This window comes from Chlamydotis macqueenii, chromosome 12 (genome assembly GCF_036417535.1).
Source record: "Chlamydotis macqueenii isolate bChlMac1 chromosome 12, bChlMac1.mat, whole genome shotgun sequence".
Classification (NCBI taxonomy): domain Eukaryota; kingdom Metazoa; phylum Chordata; class Aves; order Otidiformes; family Otididae; genus Chlamydotis; species Chlamydotis macqueenii.
Window position 1 is genome coordinate 15,846,558 of NC_141567.1, and position 13,688 is coordinate 15,860,245.

Sequence of the window (13,688 nt, forward strand, 5' to 3'; positions counted from 1 at the left end):
AAGCCGAAACGCGGGGTCTGACCCCGCAGCCCACTCTGTCGACCCTGCGGCCTCCTCGCCCCCCGCGGAACTGCCCTCATGGGCCGGGGGTGGGGGCGCGGGAGACCGGCACCGGCACCGGCCAGCGTGGCCGGCGGTCCCGCCCCGAGGCACCGGCCCACCCCACCGCACCGCTCCCGCCTCGCACCGCCCTTCCCGGCGGGCGGGGGCGCCGCGCAGGCGCAGTGGCGGACGGGCGCGCGCGCACCTGGCACGGGGGTCGGCGGCGGCGGGAGGCAGGGAGCGAGCCGGGGGGAGGGGAGGAGCGCGGGGGCGCATGCGCGCGGAGGGGCGGGCCGAGAGGGAGGTGGGGGGGGAGGGCGGGAGCGAGCGAGGGGAGGAGCGCGCGGCGAGCGCCCCTCTGGCTCCGTGCGAGGGAGCGGCGGAGCCCGGCGCCGGGACCGGCCCGCGATGGAGTGAGCCCGGCCGCTCCCTGCCGCCTGCCTCGCTGGCCGCTCTCCGCGGCGGCTGAGGGCCGCCTCCTCGGGGTGCCGCAGGGGCGGCGGAGGAGCGGGGAGTGCGCCCCGGCCGGCAGGCAGGCAGGAGGAGCCCCCCCGGGGGAGGGGCTGGCGCTGGGTGCTCGGCTGCCGGGCGCGGGGAGCGGAGAGATGGCGGCGGGGAGAGCCCGGCGGCTCCTCGGCTCCCTCTGGATAGCCCTTCTCCTCGGGCAGCCGGAGCCGGCCGGTGCCGCCGCTCGGAGCGGCTCCCAGAGCCTCCTCACAGGTAGGGAGCTGGGCGAGACCCTGACAGCGGGGGGCGGCGGCGGCGTCGCGGGGAAGGCGGGCAGCGGCGGCCCCGGGGGTGCGAGGGAGCGGCGGGGGGCGCCGAGGGGGCGCGCGGATCCCGGGGGCGGCGGGAGCTGCCGGGGGGGTGTGTGTGTGCGGAGGGCGGGTAATGGGCGCCCTCGGCGCGGCGGTGCCGGCGGCCCGGGGAAGGCGATCGGCGGCGGCGGCTGCCCGCTCCCGGCGCGATCTCCCCCGGTGCCGCGGAGGTCCGCTCCGCCGGTGGGAGCGGGACGGCGTGGGCGGCGGTGCGCGCACCAGCAGAGGCCACTGCTGTCCTCCGTACGCGGCCGGTCGCCCCCGCCAGCGCCCGGCGCGGGGGGGAGCGGGAGGCACCTGAAGCCCCTTCTGCAGCGCCAGTGCTGCAGCGAATCACCTGTGCTTCGTGCGGGCAGGAGCACGCGTGAGATGAGCGGGGGCGCAGGCGGGCTCTGTCGGAGCTGGAAGAGCCGGCCAGCGTTCCTGGAACCGGTAAGGGACTCGTTGCCGGAGAGGAGGTGACGGACAACCTGTGGAGAGAGGGGAACTTGCCTGAACACTGTGCCCCGGTAGCCCAGAAACGAGCGATCTGGCAGCATTTCAGTCGCTGTAGTTCTCACACCTTTTACCATTGTTGCCTTTAATGATCCATTATTGAATCCTGGTCCTTTATAGGCTACGGAAAACGTAATCTCATCCAGATGAAGCACGGTGTGCCTGCGAGAAGGCTTTCTAAAAACACTCTTGCAAAAAGACCCTTAATACTATACAAGACTCCCTAGTTTTGCACTGTTATCTGCTCGTTTTGCAAAATACTGGCTTTAAAAACTAACTTTTTTTTTTCCTCCTTGTCGGCAACAAACTAGTAGAAAACTGGAGAGAAAATCTAGTCTTGACTGTTGGGCATTTTTAAAAATACTGCCTTGTAGATTGAATCCTGATATTTTAAAAGAAAGCTCTGTGCAAGTGGAATTTAGAAAAAAACTGTTAGTCAAATGAGTGGTTTTTGGCAACTTCAAAAAGTGAGAGTGGTTAAATTGATACTAAATGGTGTAATTGTCCTGGTTTAAATCACATTAGGCAGTAATGTCCGTGGTAGTTCTCAGCTTAGATACCACTGGTGTAACCATGTCTGCTGAATCCCGATGACATGTAATATATTTATTTAGTCTCACACAGTACACGCTTTGCAGATTCCAGGTCTGAAGCAGTTTTTTCTTTCCCTTTGAAAAATATTGTATTTGGATTGAAAGATCTACAGAGTATGTGAAATAGATAAGTTACTTTTTTTGATGTGTAAAATCTTACCATGTGACAATTCTTTTTTTGACATTTATGGCTCTCCTGACAGCTAACTGTGGTTACAGTTGTGTTGGCTGGTCTTTGCTACTTTAAAAAAATCCTTTATGGTTTGAGTAAATCAAATTGATAGGTGAAGTTTTATCTGTTGAAAACAAATATGTTAATTAAGTCTGCAAAGGGGGAGTGATGAAATGTGCAAAGTAAAGCATTAATTGAAGCTGACTGTTTATCGAGTGGGAATTTACTAGTAACTGTGGAAATCTTGTAAGTTCTGGTGAACCCCTGCTGTCTTCTCTTTCTCTGTTGTGGAAAGTCTTTTTGTGCCGTATCAACGGGTACTGTCCTGTTTCATCCCTGGTGAGGACCAGAAGCTGAGCTTGCCCTAACCCTGAGCGTGCACCAGTTACTTAGAGGGAGTGAGTAACTGGAGAGGGAGAGGCTTTCTTCATTCTTTGTCTCAGAGGGGGTGAGATACTTCATGTATAGTGGATGAACTTAATCTTAATTCACACTACTTCCCACCTGATGATTATTTGCTCTAAAGTAGAGGGTGTTCCACACACTTTTGTATGTGGCAGGTGGGAGAGGGATCTTCAAGTCCCTCCCCGCTGGTAGGAGCGGGAGTCAGGTGCAGGTGTTCCACATCATGCATGAAGGTGCTGCCCTTTGTGTTTCAGATGCAAGGGTGATAGTGCTGTTTGCTGTCCCATGTTTTGTGTGGAGTGTGATGCCTTTACCATGCTCAGAGGAGCCTTGTTCGGTTGGTGTGAAGGGCCGGAGAGGCAGAGGAACACTAGTTTGTGGGTCCAGATGGAGATTTAGCTGTGAGACTTGTGACTCTGCTTGTTAAGACAAGTGCTGCTTGCTATATCTATAACAGTATGTTTTTAATGGAAAAAGAAAAAAAAAGCTGACCTTTTGGTGTTGATAAAAATGATGTAAATGAGCAGAAGTTATAGGTTTGGAAACACATATTCTTTGTATATAGCTGTGTATGTCTGAGTGACGTTTGATCCCATCTATAAATAGCCACTTATTGCTCTCTGAGGAAGAAAAAAGTGCAGATGAATTATTTTAGGAAAAAAAAGATATAACTTCATTTTTTTCTGTATCTGTAAGCGTTAGTGTGTTTCCTAGTCTATTTGGTTCCTTTGCAGATAAGGTAAAATGAGCTACTGATTTTAGAATTAGGACAATGTTTCACTTAGCTAAGGGAATAAAACAAAAGCAATCAGTAGTAAGGAACAAGCATCAAATTAAGCTAAGTCCTGCCTGTTGTAACTGTTTGCAACTGACTGGAGATTAACGTAAAAACTTTGATCTGTACAGGATTGCATTATTAAGAATAAAATTGAAGTTAGTGCCACTTAATTTCTGATAGAAAAGCTGTGATAGCCTATATGCACCATTAAGGTTGCAAATGAGATTATTCAGAAGCAGGAAATTTGTTCTGTCTCTCCCTGGTATTCCTGAGGTCCTTGAAATCAATATGTATTTTGTTGTTAAAGGATAAACTGGCAGTTTTGGAAGTCCGCAATCAAATGCAATTAGAAACTGGTGAGCATGAAAGCTGCAGGAGACTCCCAGAACTGAACAGGTTTTTTTAACAACGTGTTGATTACAGATCATTGGGGCAGCACGTGCTGCTCTGTGGGATGCTCCTTCTAGGGTGGGCGCAGTGCACTGAAAGCTAAAGAAGATGGGAGCATAGATCCCATCTGAGTTCCTTAGAAACATAAGGTCGAAATTTGTTTCTGTTTTGTATGTACTTGATTATTTCTAAATATATCCCAAGTTAAAAATAGAGTAGGAATATTCAAGTCTCAATTACATCCCAAGCTGCTTAAGCACAGGTCTCCAGCTGATATTCCCGTATCATATAAATACGATAAGTGCCAGCCTCGTGTGTTCTGGGTGTTGCATGGGATCCGATAGAAGAAGTTTGATTGCTTACAGCTCCTGCGATGTGTGGAAACCCGTGCCACTGCTTACATGCGTGCGTAAATAGGCAACAGGGAAAAGGTCTGCTGGTGCTGGAGCATATTTATTGAGAGTGAACTGTTGTTCTAATAGTCTGTGAACCGGGCTGCCTTTCACTGGGGTTGCGGCAGTGCGTTGTTGCTTATCTCGGCTACAAGTGCCTGAGTTGCTTATGGCTTTTGCAGCGTGTGTTTATTTGTTTTATTAGTCATCTGAGAAAACTATTTGACTTGCTTATGAAGCTATCCTAATAAACTAACATTTCAGTTTAAAAATTGTAAGATTTCTGTACACACGTACACACCTGTGCCTAATTTAACACTGAAAAAGAGCAAACAAATTGTCGTATTTAAAAAGAACACTTGGCTTAGTTACCTCCCACTAACTTATCAGTGCAATTTATGTAAGGAAATGACATACTGTAGATTTCTCTTTGTATAGATGAGAGCATTTGGTTATTCCTGATGATAAAATGGTGTGATTCGCAAGACATTAACCTTCAGCCAAAGATTCTCAGAGCAATCTGAAAACTATGTAGGCAGCTAATGCACGCTTGCTGTATTGCCAAGAAGATGAGGGTGATAAGGAGTGAGTGTGGAAGTGGAGTGGGAGTTTAAGAAAACTACACAGAGCAATATGATCTGTTCCTTAGCCCTTACTTTCAAACTGTAAAAACATTTAACTTGTGCAGCATCAGCCTGAGTTTGATATAGGGTTTGAAAGCAAATATTTTTACTATCACTGGTTTGCATTGGAAATAATTTCGTATATGAAATATATGCTGATATGTGTGTAGCTAACTTTTCTAAACATGCACTATTCTTACAAAGCCAGAGTTTTAGAAGTTTCACTTCACATTGTCTATGAGGAGGTGTAACTGGAATTCTTGCTAATAACCGGTTAATGCTCGTTTCCCGTAAGGAATCCGTTCTAGTGATGAAGTCAGTCAGTGGAAGGGAGGCTCGGCTACACTTGTGTTTAACCAGTTTGCAGGGGTTGCAGTGGCTGCAGCATTAGAATTCAGCTGGCTGCAGGGCCAGGGTTGCAGCTTCTCATGTGTTCAGCTTCAGTGCTGGTTACAGAATAGGTTTATTTACTTTCCTATGAGTGTTAAGAACTGGATGTTCAACCCCTGAAAGATCAGAAGTCTCAGTACAGCGTTTGGAAGTGGTAGCGGAGGCTGTGATGTGTGTTTGCTTAGCCCGGGTGCTGGGTTCTGCGCGGAGGGATGCTGCCCTGGATATTCAGAGGGCTGCTGCTTCACATTATCCTGCTGAGACAGATCTGTGTCCTGAACAGTTAAATATCATGCTCCCAGGCTATTGATCTCAAAAAGGCAAACCAGTTCTTAATAGAGAAAGCATCTTAGCGCTGTGGAAACAATAGTCATATTTTACTGATTGGATGCTATTGATTTAGCTCTACAGTTAAATTGCCAGGATGAAAGTGGTAATCCTGATTAATTCCATCTGAATAGATGAGCACAATTTGTGTGTGTGTAGTTGCAGAATTCTTTAGGAAAACTGAAGCACTAGCTTTGTATGGTATTTCAGATGCTTTAGTTTTAAGTGTCGTTTTTACTATTTAGTATTGTGTTGAAGAGAATATCTTAATTTTACTGTCAATCAATGATAAACTCTTTTTGCATCAGTTAAAACAGCTTTTTTTTTTTTTTTTTAATAAAGCTGACCTTACCAAAGGGAGTGAAAGAATTGGCAATATTCTGCTCCTAAACTTTCTTCCGAGTTTGGGTAATTCCCTGGAGTATGTGACAACCATGAGGCATTTGGTTTGTGTAGAAAGTGAAAAGATTTAATGTTTAGCTTTAATGAAAACTACTTAATGTCCCTTTAACAAACAAGTAAATTACTGTGAAGCAAAAGGAGTTTGTTTTTTTGTTTTTTTTTGTTTATTTTTTTTTTTTTCCTTCTTCTTCACTGTGACTAAACAATGTCACTCCACTCATTGCTTCTGGAGGTTTTGGAATACTTGAAAGTGATTGGACCTGTTAGTAGGAAAAAATTAACAACCACATCCCTAAAGGTTCTGTTCAGAAGGGGCTGTCCAACTCGGGAACTCGCTGGGCTCCAAATACATAAACTTAGGTGGTGGTTTTTTTTTTTTTTTTTGACATGCACTGATTCTTGTTGCCAGTCTTTAAACTTTCCCAGTTCAGCTTTGGTTTGTTGTGATGTGACCAGGACCGAGTATGGCATTTCTAGGAAGGAATGTACTGGTAATCTATGATGTGGCAGTGTTTTATTCTTCTATTCCTCTTGCATTCTGGTTTTCATAGTTATTCAGTAAGAAGTCTTGTCTTGAGTTGGTAAGTTGGCCTAGAAACAATGAATTGAACATCAGAGCTTTTTTCCTTCAAAATGCATCATTCTGCCTACATTATCAGTGTATTTTCTTTGCTGTGAAGTAGTTTGTGCAGCTGAGTTGGTACTGGTTACCACTGAAGAAATTCAGATACACTGCTTATGCTGAATTTCTTCATTTGCAAATTTTAATCTATTGATCTTCTTAGTGCATTAAATATGTGTTGACTTGTGTGAATGACTGGTTTTTAGTAGTATGAATTTTGAGGATTCAGTTTATGTCTCAAACCATAGCAGCTTGGTAGTTCTTGGTATCCTCTAGTCATATAGTTTTGTCCAGAGGTCTTTCAAAAGTGGAAAAACGATTCTGTGGTTAAACTTCCCACTATTTCATTCATCTCTTCAAAGAATTTGAACATACTGCTGTCCTTTGTAGTTAAGTTAAGTACAATTTTATTTGTTACCCATGCAGGAGTGAATCTTACCATGTTTTTTGTAATTTTTTTTAGTATTGCCTTAAAAAACCCCGAAACTGTACTCATTATTATTATTATTTTTTATTTTTCTACTACAGAAGCTTAGACAATTCTTACAGGTCTGTTAGATGTTTCAGCCCTTCTGATCACCTGGTGTGTTTTTACTTGGTGATGGTGGGAGAGCCGTCCTGAAGAAATCCCTTACCTGTGCGTGACTGCCACTGAAGGCCTGAATGTCTTTGCTGTCTTGTTTACTGTGATTGGTAATTCCTGTGTTTTTGTACTTCTGCCCCCTGGTCCCTTAAAATTTCACTTAATCTCTCCTAGTTTTCTAATTGCCTCTGTACGTTGTATCCTTCTGGATTTCAGTGGGATTGTATTTCTCTTGATCGGTGCAGCTCTGCTGAACTTTGCCACCTGTTTGGTTTTTTTTTATGTTTCTCTTTGGCTTATAAGTGTGAACAACTTCAGGTTTTTTTTTTTGTATTCTAGCTTTCTGCCCATATATGTGGGCTTTTTAGTATTTTACCGTTGTTCTTATATGATGTATTTTTTACGTGTCTTGAAGCTGTCACGTTTTGTGACACTGAGTCAAAGGACGTGTCAGTAGCCAGCACAGTTGTCTTCCATTATTATTATACTTTGATAAATTTATTTTGTTTGATGTGCTTTTAGCTTTTTTTGACGTGTGTCTAATGTTGATGTTGACCTAGAGGTGAATAATGCAGCGCTGCTAGTATGTGTACGGAATTTTGTAGTTTGGAGCTTGTGCCAATATAGGTTTAACTGGTGTTTCTTGCCTATTGAAATATTTGTTAGACTTTGTACAGTTTTGAAGATACATTGTCCTTTTCTACAGCTTCTGTCTATTTAATGTTCTGCATGTAGTTTACATCCAGTATTAAGTGCTTTTCTAGAAAAGTTTTGCCTTATTTTGTTTTCTTTATTGTGGTATTTTGAGCCATGGAAAATCTAAGTTTGTCTTCATATTTATGTGAATGTATGGATATGTATAATATTTCTGTCTGTAACATAGCATTTCCCCTGTACATTATCTTGGAAGTAAAAACTGTATATCTGATCATTTTGGCTGGATTGATTTCTCTTTTGTGTTACTTTTGGCAGAGACCCCTCTATTTTACTGGTATCAGTAGCAGACCAGAGCACTCGGAAGCAATACCCAGTTTTTTTTCAGCTCAGTTTTCAGTGTCGTAGTCCAGCAACTTGCTTCCACTTGGGCTGAGGCAGAGTCAAATCCTTCTGTATAAGCTTCATCTTTCCCGGTTTTCCTCTGCAGTTAATGAACCTGAACATCTCTTCTTAACACCACTCTGCAGTTCACGCATTGAAACCTCATAGCGTAACTGTAGTGCGAAAGCCAGAGTCACAAATAGAGGCGTTTGGATATTCTTTCTGAAAGTAGAACGGACTACCAAAAGTCATTTAAGGCATTAGACCTGTCATGACTTTGAAGATCTCTTGAGTCTCTCGCAGTGCTCTGTGTGCCATGTGCCCGTGTGAGTGCTTGTACTGGTGGGAGGGAGAGGGTGACAGGAGCACGTAGGAACAGCGGCACGGGAAAGCAAGACTGCTTTTTCTGGTGATGGTAGAGATTGGCCTCGTGTTTGGACGAGAAAAGCACTGTGAACAAAATACACTGCGTGTCTTGTGTCACCATATTAATCATTAAATGGTGATGTATTATAGGATATTGATTTCAGATCTAGAGACTAAAATTTTGTTAGAAAGTGTGCGTTGTTGTTTTTAAATAAAATTGCTAATAAAATGTTTCATAGAAGTTCATCTTTAGATTGGTAATGAATTCTCAATTTGGCTTTAGTTACTGTTTTGGTTTGTTGCTTTTCCCCGCGCTGAAATCTCATTTTTTTGAGTGGTTCCGAAGTGGGAGTAAAGCTACAAGCTTCCTTGAGGAAGAGAAATGTAAAACTACCCAATGGGTTACACTTTCAGAAAAGGATAATGGTAGTTCTTTGAATGCAGTAGCTGCTTACTTGCTTGAAGTCCAGAGGAGACTTCATTTAATGACAGTTACCTTGTGTAGCGTGTCATTTCAGGTGTCACACTGAATCTGTCGTGCTAACAGCTGTGTTGTAGCTTTGTGAGGCCATAACTTTCAAAATCATCCTTGTACCAATAATGAAATCCTGTAAGGATAACTCTGAATTGGAACCTGGCTGGGAGCGTAAGAAAAGGTGTCGCGTGATGAGACAATATGCTAGTGAAGGTGCATGGGAAGCAAATTTGGCAGCCACACCAACCCTCAATGTGTGGAGACTTCCAGCCAATTTTATAGCTAGAGATGACATCGCTCAGTTTTTCTCAGGAAAAAATGGATATTGAAATTAAGTGTCAGAGGTGTGCACGTACTGGGAGGCTGGCGTGAAGGTGAGATGTGCTCAAGCTGTGCAGTTAGGAGTGAGCAGGGGGATGGAAAACTGCTCCCTTCCTGCACTCTGGCCTATCCCGGTATGTTTTGGTGGTTCTGCAGAGCAGTTTAGGGGAGGGTTTTTTAAAGTGACTTGGTTATTACTTCTTGCTTAAGGAGATCACAGTAATACAGAGATAGAAGTTGTTATTATGCTGACAGACCTGCCTCTACCAACCCACATAGCAGCGCAGTGCATCTTGACTTGTTTAGGTGCTGATAAAGGGACAGTCGCATCTGAAATTCCAGGCGTGTATTTCTATTAATTTGCAACGGTAAATGTAAATATGTTTTATGGGACACATTGTTTTTATTAGCATTAAGAGCTGTTAGAGAGTATACTGCAAGTTTTGGGTGTGACAGCCCTCCCTCATAGTTTTCCCAGGTTGCTTCCTTTTCTAGAATCTGACATGGCTTGTCTTCTGTTTGAAGTGTAAAACTGCTTATTTATCCTAACTGTCACACGTAGTTGTTTGCTTTATACCTAGTTTAGGTCTTCGGAGCCTTAATTTTAGGTTCTGTAGTTTTTCTTTTGTTGCTATGAATTCTTTTAACTTATTTCCTTATCTGAAGTTACGGTAGTTTTTGAAAAATACCTAAATACTGAGAGGTCAGAAATGGCTTCAGTATCCGCAGTGATTTGGTAGCCATTTCTGTATTGTGGTTTTATGTAACTTTTTTTGAGAAGCAGATAAAAGAAAACACACACAGACCACAGCTACAGGAAACATAGAGTCATATTGGAACTACTGAGATTTTTCCAGTTGTGCTATTGAGTGTAAATCGGTGTTCTTAACCTTTCAGTTTGTTGCTTTTGAGTACAGACAAATAGTATTCCTTATAGCTGATATAAATATTGTAGGTCTAGTTTAAAACAAGGAGGCGGAATCTGCAAGGTAACATCACAGTATGTGAATAGAGATTTTTGTATTTAAAATTAGAGGCTTTTGGACGCGATGAAGTTGATTTCTGAATGTGGAAGGAGGAGAAGCCAGTCAAGAAATGCATCCAAAGCAGATCTGATATATTGACTTCTAGGTAGTGGTAGTTAAAGGCTTATTGTGGTTCAACTCAGTTGGAATATCTTGTGTTCATGGTAACAGCATTATCAGCCCAAAATCTGAAGTGTTATTTTTTAAGGTAGTGTTTTCCGGTTGTTTCTTTATTTGCTGTTGTTGAGCTTTTCATTTTACTGTGGAAATCAATCTAAAGAAAAAAAAAGGCAGCATGCATGGTAGCTGAAAGTATCTGTCTATATGTGTGTATTTTGATCTCGGTTTTTTTTTTTTTATTATGTTCTCTGTGGAACTTACTCTGTAGGCACCATTGGTTGTGGCTCCATAGCAGAGACTGAGCCGATGCTTTGGAGTTTCATCATCTTTGCATTTGCATTCATCATGCACAGGCTTTATTACTTTAGTATAACATTTTCAAGCATGTACATTTTAACTTTAATAAATAAGCAAGGACCTGTAAGAAATGGATTTTTGCCTTTATTTTTTTTTATATTGCGTGATTCTAAAGAAAGTTTTTTCCAAGTTTAGTCCTTAAACAGATCATTCCTCTTTCTATTGGAGGCTGTGAGGAGTTATCAACTGGTTGTTTGTTACGATTGGAGATGGATATATGGAGCTTAAATCTTATAGCTCCTCTAACACAAGTAACTTTATTGTTCTTAACTTGCATGCTGAAGGGCTGTTATTTATTTCAGGTGCACAGAGTGGAGGAAAGAGTGTGATGAGGGTGGTATTAATTTAAAAAAAAAAAAAAAGCCTTTGTCAATTCTGCCTCACAGCTCCTGGTGGTATCAGGTGCCTTGCTGAATTACTACCAAATGCAAAGCTAGATTCACTGGTCTGTCTTGATTGCAGTTCCCTTGGGATACAAAGCAGCTGGACTGAATTGGTAAACTGAACCTCAAATTACAACACATTTGGTGAACTCCCTATGTCGCTAGCATCTAATTTCTTAGAACTTGTGCAGTCTTGCTGCGTGTCGGTTGTATCAAGAAGGGGAAGTGGATTGTAGGGTGAATTGGCGGTTTGTATCACTAGCCCGAAGACTGAACATTTATGTGCCTTTTTAAAAAAAAAACTGCGCAACTCTTGTCATGGAACAAAATGGAGAAATGGCTTTATGACATGGAAACGCACTTGAGAGGTTAAGATATTTAATTTTGTCCTGTAGTGTCAGAAAATAGGGAAAGTTTGATCTCAAGTAGGGAGAGAGAGGCTGATGTGTGTATCATAGTTCCTTTTTTTTATAGCTGTATGGTTATTGTCTAGAGTTACCTGTTACCACAGACCTTTGGAAAACTGAAGAGTAGAGGTTGTGTCGCTGCTCAAAACATCTGAAAGGGAACGGTAGAATGGGGTAATAGCCTGTTTCGGGTGGACAGAAAATTGTCACGGATGTTATTGCTGATTTTGTAAATAACTTTATTAGTGGTTTCAGAAACAGACTTAACCTTCTTTGAGGGCTTCCGAAAGTACTGTGTGGGTAGGGAATTGTTACCTATTCTCTGTAAATAAGTAGAAATATTTCCGTTGTTAGTGCTGTGCAGTTTTGTTAATTGCAGAAGCTGTACAGTTTTTTTAGGTAGTGTTTTGGAATTCTAGTAATGAGAACGCCTTTGTCTTCATCGCTGGGAAAATTTCACGTGGTTTTCTGAGACATTGATAGAAGGGCTTTACATGTTGACCAGATGACATCTAGGTATCACTGTAAAAGCAGATCCCCATTTAATGCATTCTTCTACCTTTAATGATAATTGTTGCATTTATGCACTCTTATAGCAGCTTGAATTGGAAAGGTCCATGCTTGTTCTGTAATAGCTTGTATGCTCTTTCAAGGCTATGACACAACCTTCAGTGGTGTTCGTGCAGAAGTAATTTCATTTTGAGATGCCATTTCTTAAATGTTTTTAGAATAAAAAATATAATACTTGTTTTCAAGTCTTCTAACTTACCTGGAGGGAGAAAGATTGATGGAAGAAGGTAATGGTAATGTACTCTGCAGGTGCATTACTGCTCACTATAAATGTGGCAAAATTAAAAGCATGAGCTTGAATAGACCAGTTGGGCAAAAATCAACTTAAAAAAACCAAACCCTCTAATTTCTGTAATTCTAACTGATCTGCACTTTAGTATGCCAATGAGCTGTGACTCAAAACCAAATTAAGATGCTGTAAATATTTGGCAGAAAACAAAGCTGTTGCCAAAAAACTTCAAAATGTAATCTCAGTGTTCCTTTCCTTATCGGGCTTTTGTTGCAGGAAAAGAGAAACTGGAGTACTTTGCTTTTACAAACCATTTAGCTTACCAGAAAGCAACACTTAAATTCAGTAACTAATCACAAAGGCATTACGTGTTAATTATGTCGTATGCTTTGATGCCGGGGTTCTTGTATTAGTAAAATGTGCTGGGGGAGGTGGTTGCTGGTTTTTAGGTTAGCTCCTCCCACCCCTCCCCTTTGTGTAAACTCTGTAGTGCATTTCCTCACCATTTGTCTCCAAAGTTAGTACTATGCTGGATTTCACAACTTTTTGATAAAATTGGAAACATTTCTGGGATGAGTGTTTAAGTACTGTGGCCTTGCCATCCCCATGTCTAACTCTTTGTCTGTATAAAGACACAACTGGACCGGACAAGTTCTCTCCTTTACATGTGTTTTTTCACTTTCAAACTTTGCTTTCCAGAAAAGGATCAATAAAAAATGTTTATTGTGGAAGTCTGTTTCAAACTGTTTGTGACATCTGGCATCGTTCTTTACCTTCCTGTGCTCGACTAAAAAAGAAATCTGGTCATCAGAACTATCACAGAAAATCTGAACTGCTCTGGTAAATAGGATGGTCATTTTAAATTAAGCTTGTAAGTTTTTGACAAACTGCCCTGATAACTTGGAGATCTTTTTTTTGAGCACTGCTATAGTATAATGTAAGTTGCTTCATGATTTTTGGTGTACAAAAATAAAGATTTTAAAATATACCTTTGGAATGTGGGCATAACCTGGTTTGTATCATCCACAAGGCTAAACTTAAATCAATTAGGAAACTGAATGTAAGTCTTGTAGTTAAAATCCTGGTTAGAATTATAATAAAAAATTATTTGAATTAATCTGTTTGGATTTTTTCAACTCTGAAAAAAATCCTAGGCTTTCTTTTGCATCCCCCACCTCGAAGTGTCTATGGGGAGTTGTATGAGATGGATAATGCACACACAAATGTAGGTAAGGGAGAAACACACAGTACAAGAAAAATGGACAGAGCCGCATGCAATCTGAATGCGTGAGGAGGCAGGGAGGCGGTGAGCTGAGCTGTGAAGTGCCACAGATGCTTGTTAGGCAACAGCACTGACGTGCGTAA

General features: G+C 42.5%; 1 protein-coding gene across 9 annotated transcripts in view; it reads left to right on the forward strand.

Moving 5' to 3' along the window:
- The first annotated feature begins 454 nt into the window (after window positions 1-454).
- NEO1 (neogenin 1) overlaps window positions 455-13,688 on the forward strand; it is a 202,716-nt gene continuing 189,482 nt past the window's right edge. For 6 of the 9 annotated variants that reach the window (XM_086757425.1, XM_086757433.1, XM_086757430.1 and 3 more), the window contains exon 1: window positions 455-762. In XM_086757425.1, coding sequence (XP_086613551.1) covers window positions 648-762 — 115 coding nt within the window. In that variant the 5' untranslated portion in view covers window positions 455-647. The remainder of the gene's footprint in view (window positions 763-13,688) is intronic. The other 3 variants (XM_086757428.1, XM_086757429.1, XM_086757431.1) reach the window with 1 other exon arrangement.